Consider the following 19051-nt stretch of genomic DNA (forward strand, 5'->3'; position numbering starts at 1 on the left):
CCCCCCCCCCCCCCCCCAACAACACTCGAAAACAAAAAAACCATCCTAGAAAAAATGTAAAATTTCACTTTGTAAAAAAAAGAAGTAAAATTTACATTTTTTCGGTGAAAAAACTAGGAAAATCTTCAAAAAAAAAAATATCGAATCCCGTAAAATTTTATATTTCTAAGTTGATAGATTTTTAAATTTTTCTGCCGAAACATGATCTTTGAAGATTATTATATCCAATAAAGAATTTAGCGAAAATACCCTAGATATGAGATTATCTCTATTGAAACTTGACATATAGAGAAAATTCGTCATCTCAAAGGCATTTCGCATGAGTTTCACATTCAATGGACCTACCACGCATTGAAATTTGGATATTATACATACATGTATATATATATATTATAAGATGAGAGAGAGAGGACTTTATATAATGCGGTGGTGGGACCAGAGGCTTCGCTCTGATTCGTCTGGCTGAGAAAAGGAAGTTTTGAATTTTAGTATTTACTTAAAAAAAATAGGAGCCATATAAAAAATAATTAAATAAAAGGAAAAAGGGAAAAGCTTTTAATTCTCATCCTCCCTCTCTTCCCCCCCCCCCCTCCCCACGCAAGAACAAACATCGCCTCGTCGACTGTTCGATTCTCTTCGATCTCGTCGATCGACTCGTGTTGATCTCCGCCCTTGTCCGGAGATATTTGCGACAAACCCTGTCTCGTCGGGTTGGCTCAGTTAGCGTACGGGCAGTACTACGACGACGACGACGACGACTCGGCCGCTACAAAGTCGCGCAATTTGTCGCGGGATTCTTCTCGGCAATGCGACGCTGGTTCGCAGCGAAATCTCTCTCGCGAGAGGAAACCTTCTTGTCGTTCTCTTCGGTTAAATTCTTCGCGCGTTTTCAGGCTCTTCTTCGTTCAGATCGCAGAGATGTCCGGCGATTCTCATGGCCCTAGTCCCATGGGCCTCCTGTGCAATGCCAGCGCCGGTGCCGCCGCTGGTATTTGATTTCTTCTCTCCAATCTTGCCGATTTCTCTTGTTTGGCAGGAATTTTTGTAGTTGGCTGCAGAACTTAATCATAATTTGATCGAAAGTCTCAGCCTATTTCGATGATTTAAGATTGAAGTTTGCCTGATTGGATGATGCTTTGAATTCGATTCAGGGGTTATTGCCGCTACGTTTGTATGTCCACTGGATGTTATAAAGACGAGGTTTCAGGTTCATGGGCTGCCAAAGCTTGGCGATGGAAGCGTCAAAGGTTGTTTTTTTTTTCTTACCCACAAGTTCATGTTATCTTGGTTAGAAAATATGTTCTGTTGCTGAGGATTGTTTCTTACCCATAAGTTTCTTGTACCAATCTCAATTTGTATTGTCTTTCAATCAGGTAGTTTGATTGTTGGTAGTCTGGAGCATATTTTTAAGAAAGAAGGGATGCGTGGCTTATACCGTGGGCTTTCACCATCAGTGATGGCGCTTCTCCCGAATTGGGCGGTGTGTTATGCTTCTTCTAGATTTATATTTATGGTTTTCGTTTGCCATGGTTACCTATGTTGTCGAAATCTGCTTATTTCCTCTCCCTATGCCTTGAAATCGTATCTAGAGGAAGTAGGTTGTTTTAACTGAACTGGTATTAACTGGTTGTATTATGTTGACAGGTTTATTTTACAATGTATGACCAGCTCAAGAGCTTCCTCTGTTCAAATGGTTAGTCTACGAGCTCATCTGCTCTGCTTTGTTTTTTATGTTGATTTTAGAAGTAAAGTTTGTGCTTTTTATTTCTCGGTTTTCAACCTTTTATGGATAGGTATCCTGTTTGTCATTGCTTTTTTGTTTCAACCTTTCTGGATGGATATCCTGTTTATCATTCATTGTTTTTGCTTCATATATAGACGAGGACCACAAACTTAGTGTTGGCGCTAACATGATAGCTGCCTCTGGTGCTGGAGCTGCAACTACAATTGCCACCAATCCTCTTTGGGTTGTGAAGACTAGACTTCAGGTTTGCTTTCTGTGATGAGCTATTGTTCTTGCTTGATATGTGCAATCATGTGAATCAAGCTTGCAATGTAAATGATAAGATATTGGCTAGGTCAAGTCTCTGGAAACTGCCCTTGTTTTGATTGAATTTTAGATGTCAAGACTCAGACAAAAGTAATACAGTATTGAACCTTACATCTAGTTCTTAAGTAACAGAGATGCAAATCTGTACCATGATAGAATCAACCAAGTTCTGCAGCGTTTTATATGAAAGACCAACTTTTGTTTGCTGCATGTTTGTTTAGTAAATTGTCATACCATGTTGGTAGAATATTCATACCCTTTATGTTTTTGAATGCCAGCTCAGTTCTCTTTGAAGCCATAGTTAGTGATACAGCTCTTTTCTGAGTATTATTTTCCCTTTTTCTCAGACCCAGGGAATGAGAGCAGGTGTGGTACCATACAAAAGTACACTATCTGCCTTGAGGAGAATAGCTCACGAGGAAGGAATCCGTGGCTTATACAGGTTTTTTATTTTGCGTTATAACATCGTAACCTTTTCTCTGTTGTCAGTTGAATGCCTTTGTTAATGTCTGTTTCTCTTTGTATGAGCAACAGTGGTCTTGTGCCTGCTTTGGCCGGTATCAGTCATGTAGCCATTCAGTTCCCCACGTATGAGAAGATCAAAATCTATTTGGCTAAGAAAGGTTCTCCTTATATCCCTGGAATAAAAAAGCATAGGCAAGAAAAGGTGAAATATTTTGGATTTTAACTGAATCTGGTTTCTGGCAGGTAATACAACAACGGATAAACTTAGTGCCCGCGATGTAGCAGTGGCCTCATCGATTGCAAAGATATTTGCTTCCACATTAACCTACCCACACGAGGTATTATGTCGAAAACAATTCCACTTCTTGACATTCTCTGTTTCCCATTCCATTAAACTATATGTTTAAATGAAAACAAATATGCTCATCTCCTTGGTTTTGGCTTGTCTGAAAATGGGTACCGCTCTATCTTCTGAAAAACAAAAAACTTGTTAAATGGGTCAACATGTTTTACAGCTGGTCCCATCATCATTTGGTTGTACTTGTAGACCTGGATCCGTGTTTTGGACTGTTCCCTAAGCAAGAATGACTTAAATGGAGCAGGTTGTGCGAGCAAGGCTGCAAGAGCAAGGCCACCACAGCGAAAAACGCTACACAGGAGTAAGGGACTGCATCAAGAAGGTGTTCCAGAAGGACGGATTGTCGGGTTTCTACAGAGGCTGTGCCACCAACCTTCTTAGAACCACCCCAGCTGCCGTTATCACTTTCACCAGCTTCGAGATGATCCGTCGCTTCCTCGTCAGTCATTTGCCTTCTGACCCTCATCCTCACACTCTCTGAGCTCAAAGCATGTCATCATCATCACCATCAGCTTGAACTGAAGGTCGTAAGACCAAGAGACCCGATACCTTATTTATTTCCTCTCCGTGTCAGGAAAGAGGGTTGACGATGACGAAAAGTGTATTAGAGATGTTCCGATTCATTTCAGAAGAAACCATATTTATCTTAGTTGAAGAATCCTGTTAGTTAAAGTTCATTGGTTGTGGTAAAAGAGAAGTGTTTTGTTTCATGATAAAGGGATACTGCACTCATTGTTCATTTTTTTTTTCTTCAGAGATGACATTATCACATTATTCTTCCTCTCATCCGCCGTGATCGTCCAACAGCTGGACCTCATGTGACTAAAGCAACATGACAGCTCATCCTCCATCGACCATCAGAAGAAGAGTGAGGCGAGGGAGGTTGAAAAGCTTTGGATCCAGACGGAAGTTTCAACCAAATGGAATAATAAATAGTAAATGATTAGTGGTTGCTTCTTTTTCTTCTTCTTCTTCTTTTACCCATTTCTGTCAGCAATATTACTGTATAAAGGAATTGGATCGTCTAAACAAGTCTTGAAAAACTACACATGCTATGTTCCTCTTCTTACATTTATGTCTTTAATTATGTATAAATACCGTTTTTTTAACGGTATAGATTGTAGATTGTAAATTAAATAATTTTAATCCATCTACTATAGACTGAAAAAATTTCAAACTACAAAAGAAATCGAATTTGTTGTGCTCTCTTCGATATCAAACCAGTCACCTCGGACCAGATCGGACCATCTCGTTTTGAACCAATTCATTTTCAACCCAGTTCGTTAAATCCGTTTTTATTCAGGTCGAAACAGTTCGGAACACATCGTTCGAATTCGCGATGCAAAAAACTTAAAAATAAAATAAAATATTAAATATAATAAAAATACTATAAAAATAATTAAAAATAATAATTATTATATTTTAAAATAATACAAATATTTATATTTGATAAATCCTTTTTAAAATTATTTAAAATTTTAAAAATAAAAATAATTTTTTTCTGAATCGTGAATGAATGTGTGGATTCACTGAACTGGATCGCCATGAGCCGAGTTTATGGCGAACCAGTTCGATTCTCTTTTTTTTTCGAACTCAAAATGTTTTAACCCAAATCAAAAAAAAAGATTACCTCATGAGTCACCACCAGTCAACTCATTTTAACATCCCTACTCTCTTCTCACACAGATTTAATAGTTGCGTGACGGTTACGCGCCTTAATGGGCGTGTGGTGTACAAAAATAAATATGAAAATATTATAAAAACATGACGACGTTTATAGTCAGACACTTTGACCGACATTGATATGTGATTCGTGATGATTTTCAGTTTTGTCCGATAGCTCAATTACAAATTGTATAATAATATTTACAAAATGGGTAAAACACATTAAAATTTTTGAAATTTTACACATTAAATTTTTTGAACTTGTAAAATGGTGCACACTACACATTGGTAAAAGACCGGTATATGCTTCAATTCAGAAATTTAGTTTCTAACTGATCCAAACCGAAATCAAACTGAAGAAAATAATATTAGGTTCAAATTTAAAATAATTCATATAAAACCAAATAAACCGAATACTAATTTAAAACACGAATTATTCATCTTATAAACAAATGTACAAGTGAATATCAAATTCTAGTTCTAATTTGATATACCGTTTTTCAAAAAATAAAATCGTGAATCAAACTCGATCGAGCTAAAATCCAAAACATCCACCTCTAAAACAAATCATATAAACCAGAAGACGGTTCTTCAACTTATAACCTACAACTGATGCGGACAAAGAGGCGCTCAAGATCCACAACAGATGCGGACAAAGGCAACAGCGGATGTATCACAGACAGAAACGTTTTCACGTAAAAGGTTTATATTATAAATAAACTGGGATCCAAGGAACACGAAATCGACAAAAAGAAACAGCAACAAAATCAGAGAACATTTCACTTCTTCGACTTCTTTGATTGCCTGCAAACCCCAGAATTTTTTTTTTAAAATGGTTACAACTCAGAAACAGAATCGAAATCAGTATCGACCAGTATCAAATGTTACTCACTCTGTTGTTTGGGTAGCAGCAGTAGCAGCAGCTGCAGCCTTGCCTCCTCCAGGACCCTATACACGAAAATCATAGAAGATTTCCCAAAATAAAGGGTTGATGTCATTTATAAGGATATTTGCTCGTCAAAGCTCTATCAATAAATCTTAGATAGATTCAGGGCGAATGGTTTGTCCTAACCTGAGCAAGGCGTTCTTCCCGCCTAGCCATCTTCCTCTCTCGGCTCGCCTTGTTCTTTGCCCTCTTGGCCTCAAACTGGTCAGACAAAGTCTTCTCTCTCGCCTTCTCGGCCTTAGATTTGTGGATACTCTCCATCAGAACACGCTTGTTCTTGAAGACATTACCCTTCACCTTCATGTACATGTCATGATACATGTGCTTGTCAATCTTCTTTGCCTCTCTGTACTTTCGGAGCAAACGTCTCAGAACACGCATCCTCCTCATCCACAAAATCTTGGTTGGGAGCCTCGCCTCCCTCGTACCCTTTCGTTTACCTACACAAACGAGGTTAAAGCTCTCCATCTAGCCAAGAAACTAGAGTATAACATCCACCTAGTTTCAGGGTCTAATATGACTAAATAACTCGGAACAAAGCAGGTAAGCGTTACCGTATCCCGAGTGACGCCCTTTTCTTTTGGCCTCCTTCATGCGGCGTGCCCGAGATCGAGAGTGGATCTTTGTCGGCTTCCTGATGATGAAACCATCCTTGACAAGTTTCCTGATGTTCTGGCCTGCAACATAACGGTAATGAAATCCATTTCTGACAGACAGTGACGGGAACAAAAGATAACATCTAAAATTATCATAATTGAAAATCATTCTCCAAACAAGGACCATTACCTACATCTTAAATCGAGCCACAAAAACAATGAAACCAATTCAGCATTTATTCAAATCTATATACATACATGACACCGAATCATCCAAAACCCGATAAGCCTAGCGCCAAGCAGGTACCGACGTATACGCCAAGTAGCAATAACTACTATGCAGAGCTTAAGCTCAAGTTTAAGATAGCGAAAGTGTATCAGAATAAATTTCAAAATGCATCCCAGCTATATCAACACAAAGAAGATTCCTAACAGACATCAGATTCATCAGACAAACAATAACCAGAACGATCATCGCAAGGAGGAAGAAAAAGGATCAAAATCGAACAGAAATGCGTAGAACGAGTTGTAGAGAAGAACGTACGGGAATTCGCCATGGAGATTTCGCTGCCCTCATTAGGATCGAGCCAAACTTTCCCTTTCCCACACTTGAGCACGCTTGCGGCGAGACGCTTCTGGAGCTTCAGCGACACCATCTTTGCTCCTTCCTTTCAACTAGTGAGCAGCCGCCAAGGGAAAACGACGACCAAAAAGGCTACAGATTATATATGCCTTGCAGGTTTCGGCCCTAGGGTTTCTGATTCTCCACGCCGCAAACTTGGGCCCGCATCTCTCAAATTTCCAAGTCAGTGATTGGTCTGATCTCTCTGGAAAAGGTTATGCTGTCATGGTCCTGATTCTCCCCGCAGATGGTGTTAGAAAATGGCGAGATCATGAATTGGACCTTGTTGAAGTCGTGGCAGATCAGGTCCGTTCATGTTTTCACACAAGACTCCTCCCGTTAACACCAAGTTGCATTTTAGCCTCTTTTTTTTTTTTTCTGGATTTCACTTGACATTTCTTTGTGTTTAAATCTTTCCTCTAAAATATACTTCAACTCTTAATCACCCATTTCCTCTCTATATACAGGTGGCTGTGGCTCTCTCACATGCTGCAATTCTGGAGGAATCAATGCACGCTCGGGACCAGCTAATGGAGCAAAATTTTGCTTTAGATAAGGCTCGTCAAGAGGCGGAGATGGCTGTACATGCTCGGAATGATTTCCTAGCTGTCATGAATCACGAGATGAGGACTCCAATGCATGCCATTATCTCGCTGTCGTCACTTCTCATGGAGACTGAGCTGTCCCCAGAGCAAAGAGTCATGATCGAGACAATACTGAAAAATAGCAACCTTGTGGCCACTCTCATCAGTGACGTTCTGGATCTTTCCAGACTAGAAGACGGGAGCTTAGTTTTGGAAAATGAACCATTCAATCTCCAGGGGGTCTTTGGAGAGGTAACGAAATCAACCCTTTCCCATATATATATGCACATGACAATACCATGCTTACCACGAGACGGTAATGTTTTGTGTGTCTGTGTCTTATCATATAGCCGTAAGAATGAATAACCCGGACATGTTGTATTTCACAGGTAATCTCTCTAATAAAGCCCATCGCGTCAGTGAAGAAACTTTCAACAAATTTGATTCTGTCGGCCGACTTACCAGTTTATGCAGTTGGAGATGAGAAACGCCTGATGCAAACAATTCTTAATATAATGGGAAACGCCGTGAAATTCACCAAGGATGGATATGTCTCCATCGTAGCTTCTATCTTGAAACCGGAGTCCTTGAGAGATTGGCAATCCCCAGAATTCTATCCAGTCCCAAGTGACAACCACTTCTATTTATGCGTACAGGTGTAGCCACCACACATATTTATATTACATATACATGCACCATCATCATCAACGTCATCGTCATAGAAACTGAAGATATGAAAAATGGTTTCTTTGACAGGTGAAGGATACAGGGTGTGGTATACACCCGCAAGATATACCCTATCTGTTCACAAAGTTTGTGCAGCCACATACAGGATCACACAGAAACCAAGCTGGTGGAGGGCTGGGACTCGCCCTCTGCAAGCGGTGAGACTCCTTTTCTTAAATAATAATATCATCAGTACAACAAACCAAACATGATCGTATGTTGGGATAAAAGGAGGGTGTTATCCTTTATTTCCAGATTCGCGGGGCTAATGGGAGGACACATATGGATAGAGAGCGAGGGGCTGGAGAAAGGATGCACGACTTCCTTCATCATCAGGCTCGGAGTATGCAACGCTCCTCCGACCAATTCACCCGCACTCCGCCTGGCCGTCAAATCTCAGAGCAGGCAGTTGAACTGGTGATCTGAGATATACAGAGACTTCTTTTACGAAACCTCCGTCTGGAAAAGACCTTATTTAACTACGTAACGGTACGGTGAGTAAGTGAGCTCATACGCAAATGAAACGGGAAGCACTCGGAACCTTGGGACTGGTAGTGTTTTTACGCAACTTATGGTTTTGTTGTTGTTGTAAATAACTAATCCGATTGACAGGACAAGGGTTGTATTGTCACCATGATTGGACAATCCGAATATTATACCTTAATAAGTGTTTTCAGGTGAATATAAGTTTACAACGATCGACCCGTTTACATACATTGTACAATACGCCAACAAAAGGGGCAAGGATAGGTTCACCATCCAATGAAGTCAAAGGGCTGCGACAGGATTTGAAACGTTTTAACGTAAAAGTTTATATATAACTAAACTGAGTTTTCAAGAAACACTCCACGAACAACTAAAACTTAGATTAGGAAGATCAACCAACGAAACAACAGCAAGACAAAAAAAATTAGGAAACAGCAGCAAAAAAAGGAGGGATATCAGGACACGAGAAACTCTCTTCACTTCTTGGACTTCTTCGATGGTCTGCAAATCCCAGGAACAACACAAGGTTTTTACAAACACAACTGAAATCCGTACAATCAATCACACTTATCGAGCTCGGTAGAACTCTTGACCTGGAGGAATGTGCATTATGGATGCCGTCTCAAAGTGGTCTGAATATGCAGCTTTCCCACACGTTGAACTACAAAATACAAGTAGGGGCCAGTGTTCCTATAAGTCTTCCGATAATCAACGAACTTTTTAATAGCGCTCAGGCAATGCATATACCTCATACGTGTCCTTTGGCTAAAATTGGACCTCTTATTGGGAGATACACTCCACCGGAGGTTGTTGCTGTTCGTGTACCTCTTTTGCATCTCTCAAATTTCCAAGTCAGTGATTGGTCTGATCTCTCTGGAAAAGGTTATGCTGTCATGGTCCTGATTCTCCCCGCAGATGGTGTTAGAAAATGGCGAGATCATGAATTGGACCTTGTTGAAGTCGTGGCAGATCAGGTCCGTTCATGTTTTCACACAAGACTCCTCCCGTTAACACCAAGTTGCATTTTAGCCTCTTTTTTTTTTTTTCTGGATTTCACTTGACATTTCTTTGTGTTTAAATCTTTCCTCTAAAATATACTTCAACTCTTAATCACCCATTTCCTCTCTATATACAGGTGGCTGTGGCTCTCTCACATGCTGCAATTCTGGAGGAATCAATGCACGCTCGGGACCAGCTAATGGAGCAAAATTTTGCTTTAGATAAGGCTCGTCAAGAGGCGGAGATGGCTGTACATGCTCGGAATGATTTCCTAGCTGTCATGAATCACGAGATGAGGACTCCAATGCATGCCATTATCTCGCTGTCGTCACTTCTCATGGAGACTGAGCTGTCCCCAGAGCAAAGAGTCATGATCGAGACAATACTGAAAAATAGCAACCTTGTGGCCACTCTCATCAGTGACGTTCTGGATCTTTCCAGACTAGAAGACGGGAGCTTAGTTTTGGAAAATGAACCATTCAATCTCCAGGGGGTCTTTGGAGAGGTAACGAAATCAACCCTTTCCCATATATATATGCACATGACAATACCATGCTTACCACGAGACGGTAATGTTTTGTGTGTCTGTGTCTTATCATATAGCCGTAAGAATGAATAACCCGGACATGTTGTATTTCACAGGTAATCTCTCTAATAAAGCCCATCGCGTCAGTGAAGAAACTTTCAACAAATTTGATTCTGTCGGCCGACTTACCAGTTTATGCAGTTGGAGATGAGAAACGCCTGATGCAAACAATTCTTAATATAATGGGAAACGCCGTGAAATTCACCAAGGATGGATATGTCTCCATCGTAGCTTCTATCTTGAAACCGGAGTCCTTGAGAGATTGGCAATCCCCAGAATTCTATCCAGTCCCAAGTGACAACCACTTCTATTTATGCGTACAGGTGTAGCCACCACACATATTTATATTACATATACATGCACCATCATCATCAACGTCATCGTCATAGAAACTGAAGATATGAAAAATGGTTTCTTTGACAGGTGAAGGATACAGGGTGTGGTATACACCCGCAAGATATACCCTATCTGTTCACAAAGTTTGTGCAGCCACATACAGGATCACACAGAAACCAAGCTGGTGGAGGGCTGGGACTCGCCCTCTGCAAGCGGTGAGACTCCTTTTCTTAAATAATAATATCATCAGTACAACAAACCAAACATGATCGTATGTTGGGATAAAAGGAGGGTGTTATCCTTTATTTCCAGATTCGCGGGGCTAATGGGAGGACACATATGGATAGAGAGCGAGGGGCTGGAGAAAGGATGCACGACTTCCTTCATCATCAGGCTCGGAGTATGCAACGCTCCTCCGACCAATTCACCCGCACTCCGCCTGGCCGTCAAATCTCAGAGCAGGCAGTTGAACTGGTGATCTGAGATATACAGAGACTTCTTTTACGAAACCTCCGTCTGGAAAAGACCTTATTTAACTACGTAACGGTACGGTGAGTAAGTGAGCTCATACGCAAATGAAACGGGAAGCACTCGGAACCTTGGGACTGGTAGTGTTTTTACGCAACTTATGGTTTTGTTGTTGTTGTAAATAACTAATCCGATTGACAGGACAAGGGTTGTATTGTCACCATGATTGGACAATCCGAATATTATACCTTAATAAGTGTTTTCAGGTGAATATAAGTTTACAACGATCGACCCGTTTACATACATTGTACAATACGCCAACAAAAGGGGCAAGGATAGGTTCACCATCCAATGAAGTCAAAGGGCTGCGACAGGATTTGAAACGTTTTAACGTAAAAGTTTATATATAACTAAACTGAGTTTTCAAGAAACACTCCACGAACAACTAAAACTTAGATTAGGAAGATCAACCAACGAAACAACAGCAAGACAAAAAAAATTAGGAAACAGCAGCAAAAAAAGGAGGGATATCAGGACACGAGAAACTCTCTTCACTTCTTGGACTTCTTCGATGGTCTGCAAATCCCAGGAACAACACAAGGTTTTTACAAACACAACTGAAATCCGTACAATCAATCTCAACTAACACCGGATTAAATGAACTTACTCTGTTGTTTGGGCAGCAGCTGCTTGAGCTGCAGCCATAGCCTTGTCTCCTGCTGGACCCTAATAGAAAACAAAGCAAAGCCATGCAATGTTAAAAGATGTTTTGCAAAGGAAGTTTGATCAATAGTCAAGGTACGGATGGTTTGGTCGGATCAGAGAAGGGGTGGCCGTACCATAGCAAGGCGCTCCTCCCGCCGGGCAATCTTCCTCTCTCTGCTAGCCTTGTTTTTCGCCCTCTTGGCCTCAAACTGGTCAGACAAAGTCTTCTCTCTCGCCTTCTCGGCCTTAGATTTGTGGATACTCTCCATCAGAACACGCTTGTTCTTGAAGACATTACCCTTCACCTTCATGTACATGTCATGATACATGTGCTTGTCAATCTTCTTTGCCTCTCTGTACTTTCGGAGCAAACGTCTCAGAACACGCATCCTCCTCATCCACAAAATCTTGGTTGGGAGCCTCGCCTCCCTCGTACCCTTTCGTTTACCTACACAAACGAGGTTAAAGCTCTCCATCTAGCCAAGAAACTAGAGTATAACATCCACCTAGTTTCAGGGTCTAATATGACTAAATAACTCGGAACAAAGCAGGTAAGCGTTACCGTATCCCGAGTGACGCCCTTTTCTTTTGGCCTCCTTCATGCGGCGTGCCCGAGATCGAGAGTGGATCTTTGTCGGCTTCCTGATGATGAAACCATCCTTGACAAGTTTCCTGATGTTCTGGCCTGCAACATAACGGTAATGAAATCCATTTCTGACAGACAGTGACGGGAACAAAAGATAACATCTAAAATTATCATAATTGAAAATCATTCTCCAAACAAGGACCATTACCTACATCTTAAATCGAGCCACAAAAACAAAACCAATTCAGCATTTATTCAAATCTATATACAGACATGACACCGAATCATCCAAAACCCGATAAGCCTAGCGCCAAACAGGTACCGACGTATACGCCAAGTAGCAATAACTACTATGCAGAGCTTAAGCTCAAGTTTAAGATAGCGAAAGTGTATCAGAATGAATTTCAAAATGCATCCCAGCTATACCAACACAAAGAAGATTCCTAACAGACATCAGATTCATCAGACAAACAATAACCAGAACGATCATCGCAAGGAGGAAGAAAAAGGATCAAAATCGAACAGAAATGCGTAGAACGAGTTGTAGAGAAGAACGTACGGGAATTCGCCATGGAGATTTCGCTGCCCTCATTAGGATCGAGCCAAACTTTCCCTTTCCCACACTTGAGCACGCTTGCGGCGAGACGCTTCTGGAGCTTCAGCGACACCATCTTTGCTCCTTCCTTTCAACTAGTGAGCAGCCGCCAAGGGAAAACGACGACCAAAAAGGCTACAGATTATATATGCCTTGCAGGTTTCGGCCCTAGGGTTTCTGATTCTCCACGCCGCAAACTTGGGCCCTGATGGGGCTTATTATTGGGCCATAAAAATTTACATTGCGTTTTTAATTGGCCTTAACGATTTTTACTTTTTAGCAGCAAACGTGGATAAGTAGCCCATCAGTAGATTATTTTTAAAAGAAAATCTCGAAACAATTATTAAATTAATACTAAATTTTCAAAATTTTAAAATAAATATAAATTATAGATTTCGATTTTTCTTCAAATTATCTGCAGATAAAATTTATATAGATATATAAAAATAACTATAATTAAATAAAAAAATTATAATAATATAAAAATAAAACATAAAAAATTAAAAATTAAAATATATACATAAAAAATAATTATAATAATATAAAACAAATAAAAAATAAAAAATATATTTATATATATACACAAACATAAATATATATAACATGTATATATATAAATATATACATATATATATATATGCATACATATATACCATATATATACATATATATGTCTCGAGCGCCGTCAAAGCGAAGGCGCCCACAGAACAGATCCCGCCGCCGCAGTATCTTCCCTACGCCGCGTCCCCTGCCGCAGTTTACTCAAAAAACATCCTTTGAAAGCTTACAACTGTGTGAATATATATATATATTAATATTTCATTTACAAATTTCTTATAAATGTGGAATTCAATTTGTATTGGTAATAGATGAAAAGATGAAACAGGAAGTTACCCCTCAATAATCATAAATTATTCCAAATAAATACACGATGACGCGAATTTCAAATTTTTCTATTAAAATACACAAACTTTTCTTCCCTTCTAATTAAAATTTTTTACTTGAATATTATAAATAGTTCAAAAAAATACACGTCATTTGAAGTTTTTTTTTTTACTTGTAATGATTTGAAAGCAATTCTAAAATTTTGTCCATTTTTCCGGAGTCATTGTGATTTAACAAGAATTCAAAGTGAAAAAATTGGCATATCTTCCAAAGACCCGAGAAAATAGGTAACAAAACCCTGAATTTGTATCTTTTTTTAATTAAATATTAATAACAATTACATGACCGATGGACAAAATTTACACGCCCAAAATGCAATATTTAATAACTTGAAAAAGAAATGTAACCAAATCAAATGAAAAGCCACAATTAAGCGGAGCCCGAATCGACGGGGGACGCGGCCACGGCGGCGGCTTCCTCGAAGTTCCAGAGATTTCCGACCACACTCACTTGCGTGGCGGCGTACGTGGCCATCGATGATTGGCCATCAAGGTACGGAATCTGATAGAATTTCATGTAGTCCTCGAACGCCATCAGCTCCTCCGACAACCTCTGCACTTCGTTTTCCTCCTCTTTAGCCTTCGTCTCGACGCCATTGATCGCCGTCGGTGAATACGAGTTCGCAGGCTCCAATACCGAACTCGACCCAGAATTCTCCTCCGCGACAGAATCAGAACGCACCGCGCCAAGATTCTGGATCGGGTTGGATCCGTCGGGGATAGGGAAGGGGTTCAGACCGTTACCGAACCCGAAACTGGTGTTACTCAAATCGGCAAATGGAGGGGTAAGGTGCGGGTTTGGGGATGGATTCAGATGACAAGGAGGGTCGTTTTTCCGGCGGTTCATGGTGGCGGGGAGAGAGAAATGGATGTCTTCGTTGGGGAAATTGACTTTGGCCTTCTTTCCACGGATTTTAATGGCTTCCCGGTCGTAGGCTCGAGCAGCTTCTTCGGCGGTGTTGAAGGTTCCGAGCCAAACACGCACACCTTTTCTCGGGTCTCGAATCTCTGCGGCCCATTTCCCCCATGGCCTCTGCCTTATCCCTCTGTACAAATTCTTCCTCTGCCTCTTTGGTCTCCCCGCCGCCTCCTCTCCTTCACCTGTTCGTCCGTACATTCCCCCAATCAGTAACACCCAAACCAGAAACAAAATTGTCCGAAAACGACGAGACATACGAATACCTGAGACCGGTCGATTCCTCTTGAGGGAGAAGGAGCCACCGCGTCCGAGTTGACTCGGATCGGACTCGAACTCGAACTCGCCGCCGACTATCTTAGCAGAGGAGGAATTCGGCCAGATGTCGGCGGCGGAGACATCTCGGCCGCGGTTGCGGATGATGAAATCAGAGATGATGGCACCTCCACACATTCTGAAAAGGGCGATGGGATTCTTAACCGAGTAGGTTTTCTCTTATAACTAAGCAAAAGGGTTTTGAAGGGTTTAGGGTTTAACGCGAAGACGAAGACGATGAAACTCTAGAATAAAAAGAGACGACTGAGTCCTGGGAGGGAGGGAGAGAGAGAGAGAGACTTTATATATGAGCTTCTTCTCTTCGTGGGTGGTCAGAAGCGGCTTACCTCATGAACTTTCCTCGTCTTTGCCTTATTAATTACCTTTTAATTTTAATTATATAATTATAATTGTTCTTATCCTTTCTTTCCTTCATGTCGGCGATTTTAAATTTTGTTAAAATAAGTTTAATTTGGACATTGACATTGTGAAAAATCAACGTCGATTCCATTTTAAGTGAATTTGATTTGATTAATTATAGCAACCAATACTGTTTTTTTTTTTAACAATAGCCCACGATTGTTAAAAATAAAATCCATAACGTTCTTTTATTTGTTTGGAATGTTGGTTACTTATACAAAATTATTATTGATGCTTTTCGCATGTGACAATCTCGAGAACACGAATGGTGTTGGACAAATACTGAAAAATAAAGAGAGAATTCTATATAAACCACATTAAAAAAGAGTTCAAGTAAATATATAAATGCTTATTTTCGTATGTAAATATATAAAAATTTACAATTTGCATATAAATAAATTGATTTTTACACACGGAAGGTGCATTTTTACTGAGTGCCAGCATGATATCAACACAGTGATTATGAATATTTTAAAATTTTACATTGACACTGCAATAGCTGCTTGAGCCTACGCCCACTTGGCAAATCAAAGAAATAGAATCGCACATCGAATATGGCAACTCGTGGGCGACAAAATTAACATTTGATAAAAATTTTGATGGACCGACTTTAGAATATGGCATAACGTTTTGTAGAATTTAAACATACATGTCCATAATTTATGAACATTATTATGCACACACATTTACTAGCAAAACAAAATTTTATTGTCCATTCAATACGCGAATGTGATTTTGACCACCTATGAGTTAGACGTCGTGGCGTCTCTCTTGCAGAGTGCTACACATCGCGCCGTTTCTCCCTCCTAAGAAAAATATTTTTTTTTTGTCTTATTCAAGCGATTTTCTTCGTCCAAAATAATTTTAAGGCTGTAACTAACAAGACTTGCAAGGTTTTTGAATGGCATAAAAAGCTATTTTGACTCATCGATATTCCAAAGTAAATAAAAATTGCACATACATGGACATGAGAGAACCGCATCACATTGGTGTCCTATTATTACGTGTGCAAAGCCTAAGATTAGAGCCACCCCCAACTGAGATTGTATTCATGATTATATAAATCATGACATGATCCATATGGGCCCAACGTATTTAGCCATACGTATATATACATAAGTTAACAAAAAATACGTATATGCTTCATCGAAAACTTAGTAGTGAGGAACATGTGTTTATGGATCGTGCATTATATCCTCTGGATTCGACATCCATGATAATAATAAAAAGACAATAATTACATTTGTAATTTCCGAAAATATACTTCTAGAAAAAAAAAACATACCCACAAACTCCTTTCATCACCCAATCAAAGAGAACTCGAACCAAAAGAAAAGACTGCTCCTCTCTCTCTCGCCGTCGTTACCACAGATGAATAATACTATACTACCCTCCGGTTTACATTCCCCCGGTTAAGAAACCCACTCTACCACGCCGGTTTACATGCTTCCAGTCTGTTAAAGATAATAGAATCGATCACTTGAGATGTGTTGGCCTAAGGTGTCAACACCTAATCTACGTTACGAGTTACACTTTTTTTCTTTTTTGGTAATGAGGTGATTTGTATTATATATCAAAAAATAACAATAACAACGTAGTTTTTGTTTACAAACAAAAGATCATGAAACCCATCCAGAAATGGTAAAAACACTCAATAAAACTACCCGCATAATCAATGTCGAATTTTTCGCGTCAAGTAATATCAATCAACAAGCAAAGACTCTCTATCGTTCCGGGTATTACCCTTCACATCAACCTTCCAACGGATGTGCTCAATCGTTCTCCGTTTTCCACGGAAGATGCGGTGGTTCCGTTCTTTTCAGATCTCATACACCGTAACCTGTAATAGAAATTTCAGGATGCGTTTGGTGCTCCGACCGTTTACCCGAGTTGCATTGTTCACCCACTCTGTGTATTGGACAATGGATAAAGGAGGTTGCTGTTGGCAGACTCCTGCATAAAAGATCCATATTTGGGTGCTAACATCACAGTGGAAAAACAAATAGGCGTGTGTCTCCTCAGCCGATTCACACAACACGCAGAGAGTCTCCGATACCACTCCCCATCGAAATAGCCGGTCTTTAGTGGGCAGCCGAGCCAGCATAACCTGCCAAGTGAGGAAAGTATAACGAGGAATAGCATTGGCAAACCACACAATGGAATGCCAAGAAACCATAAAGTCATGCTGTCTGATGAGATCTCAGGTCTTGTTTGTAAGAAAATAATCTCGGTAATCATCCGTAGCATATTTCCAAAGCGGCTGGTCCTCCTCATCATTATCTGTCGGCGGCGAGATGGTGGATAGCAGGATGAGGAAGCTTGTTGCGCATCTGATCGTGCATTTGGCAGAGCCCATTCTCCATCTCTAATAGCATTTCGTAGCTTCGCAGTGGATGGGATTCTGAAGCAGCGAGACCCCGTTTCTCCAGTGAACGTGATCAGCTGCCCCAAAGTTGTCCAAGGGTCATGCCAAAACATAGTCGTAGCTCCATTGTCAAGCCTGATACGTAGGAACTGAAGTGCCAAGTCCTTTAGTCCCAATAATTTCCGCAAATTCCAAGAGAAGCAAGGAGAGGGTGCTGTGTTCCAAAAGCCCTTCGTCTTGAACACGTTAGCTTTATTCCAAGCTACCCACAGTGACCCAGATTTGGAGAAAAGAAGTCAAATTAACTTCAGTCGAAATGCGGTGTTGTAGTCTGTAATGCATCGCAAACCCAGGCCTCCTTCTTGCTTAGGCTTGCATATGGTCGCCCATGAAACACGCCGCCCACCTGAACCTGAAGCGTTTTCAACCCACAGAAAGCTCGAACAAAAGCTGTCAACTTGCTTCGTGAAGAACTTCGGCAATAAAAAGACCATTCCCCACGAGTTAATGAACCCATAAATGACCGAGCTAACTAGTTGGACTTTACTGTTGGTTGTAATGCTCTAGGATGTTCCGTGATATGACATTTTGACATTGTATTGATTCATTGATTTATGAATGCGTTACATTCCGTTATATGATTAGCATGTTTGTTATATTTCGGTATCCTTGAATCATTATCGAATGATTCTAAACACCCTGGTCAGTTATCATTGTGGGAACAATGATGAATTAAGACTAGCATGAGTTGTGATCGATGCATTGGATGCATATCACAATCATGGGTACTCGTTGTGAACGAGTGACGGGTTGACCCGCATGAGATTGTCACATGGACAGAGTCATGACTTGAATCTCATACAGCGGTTCGTTCTTGGATCCTCAGACCTGAGATGTCTAGAGTATCTGATATGAGGAGTGGCGTGTCTTGACTGCGTCAAACGTCGTCTTTAACCGGATGATTATAACGGCGTTGATCAGATACGTTCACGAATCATATGGAGATAATGGACATGCAATATGGGACTTGTCACCTCCTCAATAGGAGAGATATCGCTGGGCCCCTCTCGTGGAAGTCGGACTATGAAAATGCGTGGCCACGCTATAGATGAAGTTGCATCTATTTTATTAGTCAATTTGCCAAGACGAACTTGAAGGGTGGCTCAAACCATGCCCTTGTTCAACACATGATATCGTGAGATAAAGGATCAGAACTCGAGCTGTTATTGCCTTGGTTAGATCACCTCTAACTCAATTCAACGTGGGTGGTCATGGCGTCTTGCTAGAGGCTAACCATGACTTATAGATCGGAAATGGT

At 40.5% G+C, this 19051-nt stretch overlaps 6 protein-coding genes across 7 annotated transcripts; 3 read left to right on the plus strand and 3 right to left on the minus strand.

Annotated features, from left to right (window-relative positions):
- The first annotated feature begins 672 nt into the window (after positions 1-672).
- Positions 673-3921, plus strand: LOC104827673 (nicotinamide adenine dinucleotide transporter 1, chloroplastic). Its single transcript, XM_010560894.2, has 10 exons — positions 673-988; positions 1152-1247; positions 1374-1480; positions 1645-1693; positions 1879-1988; positions 2398-2492; positions 2585-2673; positions 2759-2853; positions 3118-3397; positions 3629-3921. Exons 1-9 carry the CDS (start codon positions 919-921, stop codon positions 3352-3354), a joined length of 948 nt encoding a protein of 315 aa, XP_010559196.1. The 5' UTR covers positions 673-918; the 3' UTR covers positions 3355-3397; positions 3629-3921.
- A 1153-nt stretch (positions 3922-5074) lies between these two features.
- On the minus strand, positions 5075-6784 carry LOC104827674 (60S ribosomal protein L19-1-like). Its single transcript, XM_010560895.2, has 5 exons — positions 6625-6784; positions 6039-6161; positions 5611-5924; positions 5431-5486; positions 5075-5342 (listed from the first exon to the last, which is right to left on the minus strand). Exons 1-5 carry the CDS (start codon positions 6734-6736, stop codon positions 5318-5320), a joined length of 630 nt encoding a protein of 209 aa, XP_010559197.1. The 5' UTR covers positions 6737-6784; the 3' UTR covers positions 5075-5317.
- Positions 6785-6834: 50 nt separating this feature from the next.
- On the plus strand, positions 6835-8722 carry LOC104827701 (ethylene response sensor 1-like; the record flags this gene model as incomplete). Its single annotated transcript, XM_010560923.1, has 5 exons — positions 6835-7008; positions 7170-7538; positions 7676-7942; positions 8043-8170; positions 8268-8722. Coding segments are annotated over 5 exons (1104 nt in total), but the record flags the coding sequence as incomplete, so codon positions are not given.
- On the plus strand, positions 8531-11186 carry LOC104827702 (ethylene response sensor 1-like). The gene is made up of 6 exons (XM_010560925.1): positions 8531-8586; positions 9013-9472; positions 9634-10002; positions 10140-10406; positions 10507-10634; positions 10732-11186. Exons 1-6 carry the CDS (start codon positions 8531-8533, stop codon positions 10895-10897), a joined length of 1446 nt encoding a protein of 481 aa, XP_010559227.1. The 3' UTR covers positions 10898-11186.
- On the minus strand, positions 8805-12899 carry LOC104827675 (60S ribosomal protein L19-1). Of its 2 annotated transcripts, none has more exons than XM_010560897.2 (5): positions 12738-12899; positions 12155-12277; positions 11727-12040; positions 11505-11613; positions 8805-9040 (listed from the first exon to the last, which is right to left on the minus strand). In XM_010560897.2, the coding sequence occupies exons 1-4, from the start codon at positions 12847-12849 to the stop codon at positions 11551-11553; spliced, it is 612 nt and encodes a 203-aa protein (XP_010559199.1). In that variant the 5' UTR covers positions 12850-12899; the 3' UTR covers positions 8805-9040; positions 11505-11550. The 2 variants fall into 2 exon arrangements, with proteins under 2 accessions (XP_010559199.1, XP_010559198.1); XM_010560896.2 differs by lacking the exon at positions 8805-9040 and adding an exon at positions 11269-11463 and having other exon boundaries at positions 11555-11613; positions 12738-12897.
- Positions 12900-13960: 1061 nt separating this feature from the next.
- Positions 13961-15107, minus strand: LOC104827676 (ethylene-responsive transcription factor ERF071-like). The gene is made up of 2 exons (XM_010560898.1): positions 14900-15107; positions 13961-14818 (listed from the first exon to the last, which is right to left on the minus strand). The coding sequence occupies exons 1-2, from the start codon at positions 15084-15086 to the stop codon at positions 14088-14090; spliced, it is 918 nt and encodes a 305-aa protein (XP_010559200.1). The 5' UTR covers positions 15087-15107; the 3' UTR covers positions 13961-14087.
- Positions 15108-19051: the final 3944 nt, after the last annotated feature.

This window comes from Tarenaya hassleriana, unplaced genomic scaffold (assembly GCF_000463585.1).
Source record: "Tarenaya hassleriana unplaced genomic scaffold, ASM46358v1 Cleome52, whole genome shotgun sequence".
Taxonomy (NCBI): Eukaryota; Viridiplantae; Streptophyta; class Magnoliopsida; order Brassicales; family Cleomaceae; genus Tarenaya; species Tarenaya hassleriana.

Bases quoted from the DNA above. Each gene is read 5' to 3' on its own strand.
- LOC104827675 (XM_010560896.2), bottom strand. From the start codon at position 12,849: ATGGTGTCGCTGAAGCTCCAGAAGCGTCTCGCCGCAAGCGTGCTCAAG. The intron at 11,614-11,726 runs GTACGGCCACCC...GTTTTCTATTAG, and splicing joins GGGAGGAGCGCCTTGCTATG to GGTCCAGCAGGAGACAAGGC. The intron at 11,464-11,554 runs GTAAGTTCATTT...TGGGATTTGCAG, and splicing joins GCTGCTGCCCAAACAACAGA to ACCATCGAAGAAGTCCAAGA.
- LOC104827674 (XM_010560895.2), bottom strand. From the start codon at position 6,736: ATGGTGTCGCTGAAGCTCCAGAAGCGTCTCGCCGCAAGCGTGCTCAAG. The intron at 5,925-6,038 runs GTAACGCTTACC...TCGTTTGTGTAG, and splicing joins AGGGCGTCACTCGGGATACG to GTAAACGAAAGGGTACGAGG. The intron at 5,487-5,610 runs GTTAGGACAAAC...TTTCGTGTATAG, and splicing joins GGGAAGAACGCCTTGCTCAG to GGTCCTGGAGGAGGCAAGGC.
- LOC104827673 (XM_010560894.2), top strand. From the start codon at position 919: ATGTCCGGCGATTCTCATGGCCCTAGTCCCATGGGCCTCCTGTGCAAT. The intron at 1,248-1,373 runs GTTGTTTTTTTT...TCTTTCAATCAG, and splicing joins TGGCGATGGAAGCGTCAAAG to GTAGTTTGATTGTTGGTAGT. The intron at 1,694-1,878 runs GTTAGTCTACGA...CTTCATATATAG, and splicing joins GAGCTTCCTCTGTTCAAATG to ACGAGGACCACAAACTTAGT.
- LOC104827676 (XM_010560898.1), bottom strand. From the start codon at position 15,086: ATGTGTGGAGGTGCCATCATCTCTGATTTCATCATCCGCAACCGCGGC. The intron at 14,819-14,899 runs GTATTCGTATGT...ACGGACGAACAG, and splicing joins GAGGAATCGACCGGTCTCAG to GTGAAGGAGAGGAGGCGGCG.
- LOC104827702 (XM_010560925.1), top strand. From the start codon at position 8,531: ATGAAACGGGAAGCACTCGGAACCTTGGGACTGGTAGTGTTTTTACGC. The intron at 9,473-9,633 runs GTCCGTTCATGT...CTCTATATACAG, and splicing joins TTGAAGTCGTGGCAGATCAG to GTGGCTGTGGCTCTCTCACA. The intron at 10,635-10,731 runs GTGAGACTCCTT...CTTTATTTCCAG, and splicing joins GGACTCGCCCTCTGCAAGCG to ATTCGCGGGGCTAATGGGAG.